This window comes from Penaeus vannamei, chromosome 26 (assembly GCF_042767895.1).
Source record: "Penaeus vannamei isolate JL-2024 chromosome 26, ASM4276789v1, whole genome shotgun sequence".
Lineage (NCBI taxonomy): Eukaryota > Metazoa > Arthropoda > Malacostraca > Decapoda > Penaeidae > Penaeus > Penaeus vannamei.
This window is the reverse complement of record NC_091574.1, coordinates 25166064-25173563: the sequence shown is the minus strand read 5'-3', so window position 1 is coordinate 25173563 and position 7500 is coordinate 25166064. Positions and strand designations below refer to the sequence as shown.

Here is a 7500-nt window from a genome sequence, read left to right as displayed (position 1 = left end):
AAGAATTAAGAAGAAGGAGAGGAATAAAAATGTCTGGGACACAGGACGCGAGAATCGTGAAGAAGAGACGGGAGTGAAAATATGAAAGGAGAAAGACGACGAAAAAGGTACGAGACATAGAACTCGAAAACTAGAAGAAGACGGAATAAAAGAGAGGAATAAGACACGGAACGCGAGGAGAAAATCCCCCCCCGCCCCACTACCACTCCTACTCCCACTCCCGTTAACAATACACGAGCAGCACGACCAAAACGGGTCACAACACAGCACCCAGAACATACCGCAGCTCAGCCCCGGCCACGACACAGCACAAAATAGCACGACACTAGTCCTCCAAGGGCCCCCTCTCCTTCCTCCTCCCCCTCCCCCCCCATCCTAGTCATACTCACCCATGCAGAAAATGCTATTCAGACTACCCCCTTTTCTTCAACTCATCCACTAATGACTTAACTACTTTCTCTTGTACGGGAACCATGCCCGACCCACCGTTCCGCTTCCCCCTTATTTCGTCTCCCTTCTCCCTCGCGCACTTCCTCTGCTTCCTCCTTCACTTCCTTGTTCTCCACTTCCTCCATCTCTCCTTCTTCGCTTCCTCAATTCTCCACTTCCTCCATCTCTCCTTCTTCGCTTCCTCAATTCCCCACTTCCTCTATTTTTTCTTCTTCGCTTCCTCATTCTCCATCTCCTCCTTTCCTTCTTCGCTTCCTCAATTCCTACAATTCCTCTAGTTACTCCATCTCTCTTCTTCGCACTAATTTCCTCTCCTATTTCTTCTTGCAGTCCTTATCTTCTTCCTTAGTTTAATGGACGTTGCAAAAAGCGAGGACTCAAATTGGCAGAGAAAGACGAAGCGATTGGCACAAGCAGCATTGGACTCTATTCACTGGATTCTTCTCGATTCTTCTCGAGCTCATTGCAAATCATGACCGACTGCATGGACTGGTAAGCAATGGCAATAACTTCCTGTGAGTGCTTTGTAGGTCCCGGGATATCAAGTCTCTTAAAACTTCCAAATCATATCTATTAATAATCACAAACATCAGATCACAACTATCGTCCCAAGTCCTATTATCGCTCTCTACTTCCTCCTATCTTCTACCAGTTTCTCTCCCTCCTCCTTTGTTAACTATTCCCCCATATATATGTTCTTTCCAAGTCTTTCCAGGCCGACCCTTTTGTCCGAATTGGCCTTATCTGATTCTTATCATCTTTTCCAGTTTTCTTCGCGGATTAACATATTCGTCTTGATTCCTATATAACCCTAACACTCTAATGGCCTCGCACCCCTTCATTTCGTGTGCTTACCTTATTTTCTTTGACCTCCATACTTTGAATTTATTTTACACTTGAAATACAACTTCATTCGCCTATCTGCCCCGATCTCTCTCTCTCTCTCTTCCTCCAGTCCCTCCCTCCTTCTCTCCCTATTTATCATACATGCGAGCTATTGCATATATGCAAGCACGATCTATTCGTGTCGTAACCCAATGCCAAAAGTAATAACCTGACATCTGACACTGCCAGCCCCCCTCCGGACCCCCACCGGCGCCATGCAATCTGCAAGTTCTCATGGAGGGCCACACGATCCCCGGCGGACGGTGACTCACTACTGCCGCGCCGGGCACCCGATACACCGTCGGGGCAGCGGGGTTCGCGAAGACCATGCCCCTCTCCCCCCCACTCCCTCCCTCCTCCGCGGTTCACATACACATACACGTATGCATACACACGCACCGTCACGACGCACTCACCTGGACCTTCTCATCTCGGGGAAGCAAGCAAGGACTGACTCACCTTAGGCGTGTCGTGGAGGGACGTGGAGGACGACGAGCGGGAACTCAGCGGGTCCTGGCTGATGCTCGAGCACGACATGGACGAGTTGAGGCTCACGCTGTCCGCTCGCCCGACGGCCCTCCCGCCCCCTACACCTCCTCCTCCCCCCGAGGCCGCGGACGACCCTGTGGTGGAAGAAGACGAGGACGACGAAGAGGACGACGAGGACGAGGATGACGATGAGGACGACGACGAGGAGGAGGAGCAGGTGTAGGAGTGATGGTGGTGGAGGTGGTGGTGTGTTGGGGACGCGGTGGAGGCCGTGGACATGCGGGTGGAGGGCGTGGAGGGGGACGACAGGTTGGAGTCGTCGCCCCCCACGCAGGCGCCCTCGCTCACCCGCCGGCCGGCCACCCCCCCGCCGCCGCCCCCGCCCCCCAGGGCCGAGGAACTCCGGTACGGCGACACTTGCACGTACTTCAGCATCTGCAGGGACGGAGAGAACATGGTTAGGGCCAACGCACGAGACCATTCATCGCCATCACGGAAAAAAATTAAGATGAAAACAGGAAGAATAAGGGACTGAGCAAGTACCCCGCCATCCGACGAAGGGGGACCCTGCTTTCTCGCACATTTCCTTATTCCTACACATCGCCAACCGCCCTCCCCGCTACTCAGGCCTCTCCCCCGAACATGCCTCACTCCGATTTGCTCCTATTTACAGAGCTCTTACTTCTACCACATAACTCCTAATTCTCTCCCGACCGCACTAAACGCACTCATGTCCCACGGGCATTCGCCTTCATCACACAAGACTCACAACCCGGTCTCCGCATACCCCGGTACACCCAATACCAAAATACACCTCCCCCCCTCCGGCACCTTGGCCCCCCCCCCCCCCCCCCCCGCCAAGCAGACCGCAGAACCGCAACATTCTCCGCTAAAAGCTCGGCTTTGTTGGCATTTAATGAATCGCTCGCCACACCAGCTACGTGACGACTATACACATAGGCCTGCACGCTGGGACGACCTTTTCGGACGACACGCTCTCTCGCCTGCCTTCATTTCGTCTCTCTTTTGCCTACCATTTTCTTTACTTTTTCTGATTATTCTTTTATTGACACATTCTAAGCTGACGATCTGTGGTCAGATTAGCTCCCCGTAAAGGCAGAACTGTGGAAAGCTGAATGCTATCACACGAAGAAAATGGCAAAAGAATTGAACAAAAATAAAAATAAAAACAAAACGATATTGTGAAATACAAACTGAAAGAAAGAGCTCGTCTTGCATATTTCATCAGCTAGAAAAAAAAAACTACCTAATACGACCTTCGCATGCGTGAGTATGGGACGCCAGCGTGTAAACAATCACTCTAAAAAAGTCTGCATCGCAATTAGTTTTGCAACATCCTTACAGATGCCGCGAGTATTGCATCAGACACTTCCTAAACGCATTATCTCACAGCTGAAAACAAGGCCCTAGAGCCACGCCCCAAAAAATAAACACCCCGAAGGACTATGCATAATAATATTCATCTAGTAAAGGAAAAGAAAAAAAAAGGTATTGGAAAAAAATAATGACAGTCAATAAAGAGAAATGCGAGTGTCATTCGCGACATGCAACGAGGGCCGGCGGTAATATCCTACAAGATCAGCGAGATCATCGTCCCTCCGCCGTCACGCTGTCGTCTCGGGAGCGAACAATTATCGTACCTGGCGTCAACCATCGCTCCCTCCGCGCCAGACGTTCACCTGTCGAGTTGAGCGGCGACATGTCCTCGCTGTCGATCAACGTTTAATGACCCTCCCAAGCCAGTCATCATCTACAGATCGATCCAGCTTCAGTTTCCCCCTCCTGTCTCTCTGTCTGTCTGCGTCTGTCTGCTTGCCTGTCTGTCCGTCGGCCTCTCTCTCTCTCTCTTTCCTCGGTGTCCGTGCCTTCCCCCGGGCGAGTAATGAACATTCTCCCTGGCAATATCGTACACTCACTATCGACGACACAGCCTTATTTCGGTTGATCACGGGTTGTGGCGCCCTGGCGATTTTTCCTCAACCCCCTCCCCCTGTTTGTCTCTGTTTCTGTTTCTGTTTCTGTCTGTCTTTCTGTGTGTGTGTGTGTGTGTGTGTGTGTGTGTGTGTGTGTGTGTGTGTGTGTGTGTGTGTGTGTGTGTGTGTGTGTGTGTGTGTGTTTGTGTGTGTGTGTGTTTGTGTGTGTGTGAGTCCCTGATATTTTTTCGCCTTCTTCCTCCGACCTCTTCCCCCTCTCTCTTCTATGGCCATGACATTTTTTCCCTCCACCCCTCTCTTTGTCCATGGCCTTTACATCCCCCCTCTCTTTCTTTCTCCCTCCCTTCCTTAGTCCCTCCCTCCCCCTCTCTCTCTCTCCCTCCTTCCCTGCCTCTCTCCTTCCTTCTCTCCCTCTCTCTCTCCCCCTCCTTCCCTCCCTCTCTCCCCCTCACTCCTTCCCTCTCTCCTTCCTTCTTCTCTCCCTCCCTCCCTCTCTCTCTCTCCACCTCCACTTCCCTTCCGATCAAGCGTGACTCTCCTGTTCCCTCCGACCACAGTGCACCGCGAAGATTAGCCAGGATGATTAGAGCCCAAAGGGACGCCTTGTGTGGGTGTCCGCTGAGGGGGACGGGAGGGAGTGCGGGTGGACAGGAAGAATACGGAAGGAAGAAAATAAACATGGGTGAAAATTTGCAATAACTAGCGAAAAGTATTAAGTAAAAGGTGGGAACAAAATGTCCAACAAGGAGCTGGTGGGGATCGTGATTATAAATTCAATAATACTGTACATAATAAATAAATAATAAATAAATAAAGTAAATAAGTCGTCCTTGTTAGTTCGACAGACCATGCTAAAAAAAGAAAGAAAAAAAAAACGAAAAAAAAACGCTGAATACCACCACAGAAGCGTAAAAAAAAAAGAGAAAAAGAGGTATAAAAAACGTCTTTTATTTGCCCTTTCAAACGAGCTCGTGTTTACCAAATATCCGCCGACGTGACGCAAACGGGACTCGCCTGAGCCGGAAGTATGGACTCCCCCCTCCCCCCACTCCCCCACTTCCCCCTTCCTTTCCCGTAGCCTTCGTGTTCTCTAAGGTCGTTACGTGATTTTCATTTTTTTTCTCTTTAATTACTATGGATGGTAATGATCATTATCTTCTACTGTGTCTGTGTCCTTCGTTTAAGCTTTCTTTCTTGCGGGTTTGTTTCTCACCGTGATTCGTGTCATGTCGCAATAATTAACGTCGATACAGTATCCTTCACGCTATCGCTCTTTCTTCTTGTTACCTTTCATCTTTCTATCACACACACACACAAACGCACACCCACATAAAACTACACACACACACACACATAAAAATACACACACACGCACGCACGCACACACTCCTCCCTTTCCCCCCTTCTCTTCACCCGCCACCACCATCTCGGGCGGCGCCTGTCGTATCCACCGCAAAGACGAAACGAAATCCAAGAAGTGGAACTGAACATCCATCATTTCCCCCGAGTAAGTGCACACGCAACTGCACTTATCCTGATACACTTTCTGACTGCTTTGATCTTCTTCATGTTGTTTTTCTTTAAAATATTTTTTTCTATTGTTTATAGTCTTCTTCTTCTTCTTCCTGTCCCTCTGCGTCTTCAACTTCTTCCTTTCTTAGACAAAGAAATAGTCGGAGAATTGGTTTGTTAGGCGCTATCTACTTGAAGTTCCTTTCAAGTAGTCACTCGCTACCACTCGTCTTCACGTCACGTCACAAAGAAAAGTAACACAAAAAATGTAAGGATATTGGGATAAAAAATGAATAGAGAGCCAAGTAACACAGGCCACGAGAGGAATGCATAGAAAAAAGGAAGAGAAAGTACAGAGTAGAAATGATATAGGTAAAAAACTTACATACTTAGGGAGGAGAGATGACATGAGGAGATATGGTATGATAAGAGATGGTATGAGAAGAGACGGTATGAGAAGAGATAGTATGAGGAAAGATGGTATGAAAAGAGTTTAGATGAGAAGATTTGGTAAGAGGAGAGACAATATGAGAAGAGACGATATGAGGAGAGATGACATGAGGAGAGACGGTATGAGGAGAGACGATATGAGAAGAGATGGTATGAGGAGAGGCAATTTAAGAAGAGATGGCATGATGAGATATGGCATGAGGAAAGACGATATGAGAAGAGATGGTACGAGGAGAGATGGAATGAGGAGAGCGACCAGGACAGATGTTCTCCGCTTGTCTCGGCCTCATGACAAACGAGCCACGCAGGACAGATGCAGCGGGGAGCCATCGCCAGCATTGCGTGGTGATTACGGCATCGCTGGGGGGAGAAGGGGGTGAGGAAAGGGGAAGGGGTAAGATATATCTCCAAGTTCGTGGGACAGCTGCCACTCCTGGGGATGGGGGGGGGGGATTGCTACTTCTCTTCCCCCCCTCCTTCTCCATCTTCTTCGTCTCCTTCTCCTCCTCCTTCTTCTTCTTCTTCTGGGGGTGGGACTGCTACTTCACCCCCCCCTCCTCCATCTTCGTCTTCTCCTACCCCTTCTCTTCTTTCTTCACTAACGACGATTATATATATATTCTTTGCCTTTTTCGCCAAGGACTCACGTAAGGGGATAGCAGAAGATGGGAATAAGATGACAACGAAGAAAGGAAAGGAATAATTAGTATGCAGAGAGAGAGACGACAGAAAGAGAGTGGGGAAGGCAGTTGGAAGAAAGAGAGAGGGGAAGGAAGGGGAAAAGAAAAGAGGGAAAGCGAGGAGGAACAGCGAAAGCAGCAGAAAAACGGCCGTCCCCATCAGCAGACCGTCAGGCAGTGTCGCCAGATAAGCAGATAACCCGAGCCGACACTACAACTGTTGTTCAACGTTCCCGCTTGAATCCTAATGCAAACCCCTGGAATTTTGGGGCCCCTTTCACCAGGTAACCCCCCCCCCCTCCATCCCCAGGCCTCTTGCCCCTTTGGCCCGAGCCTCTTCGTTCCCACAGGCCTACCGTGCCCCTCCGTGCCCTGGCTGGGACCCGTTTCAGCCTACCCGACGGCCGAGGAGTCCCACCTTGGGAGAACTCGCTGAGGACACTTGTCTGAAGGCGCCGCAATTAGGGAATTCCTTTGGTTCTATTTAGCTTTATCTTATCAGTTCTGTCGCGTCTCCGGCTTGTTCCCTTTCTGGTTCACGTTGGATAAACGCGTTTCATCGCCTCCCATAAATATAATAGCGTTAACGATTATCTGAGATCAGTTTTTGTCTGCACGATGATGTTAGGGGTACTTATCACGGGTGACATCAAGAAGATAAGGAACAAAAATCAGGGATATAGAGTTGATCAAACCTTTTCATAGCTCTTATCACTCCATCAGCAGCTCGTCCTCCGTCTTAACCGACATCAAATCTCAAAGTCAGGCAGCAGTACCGATCGCGGGGCGACCCCAGCAGAGACACGTAGCGAGCACTGGCGGCGTAATCTGATATAACGGTTCCCGTTCTTCAAGAAGTTCATATGAAGGTCGATCGATCGAGACACCTGACCCAGCCGTACACCTGGACAGGCGCCTCGGGAGGGGGTGATCGGGCCACTTGCAAGCTGGCTCTTCTGGTCCTCGGGTTTAATTGGGCGTCAAACGAGTCCCGGGCCGGCTGGCTCCGGAGGCGAGAACGACACCGACGGCGGTCTCGACGGGCAGTTCCTCTAAACCCGACCAATCCCGTCTAATCA

The 7500-nt window shown here is 49.9% G+C and overlaps 1 protein-coding gene across 5 annotated transcripts in view; it reads right to left on the bottom strand.

Moving 5' to 3' along the window:
* Positions 1-7500, bottom strand: part of LOC113824839 (uncharacterized) — a 117983-nt gene that overhangs the window by 83249 nt on the left and 27234 nt on the right. For all 5 annotated transcript variants that reach the window (XM_070140233.1, XM_070140234.1, XM_070140237.1 and 2 more), the window contains exon 2: positions 1795-2259. In XM_070140233.1, the coding sequence (XP_069996334.1) occupies positions 1795-2259 (465 nt within the window). The remainder of the gene's footprint in view (positions 1-1794; positions 2260-7500) is intronic.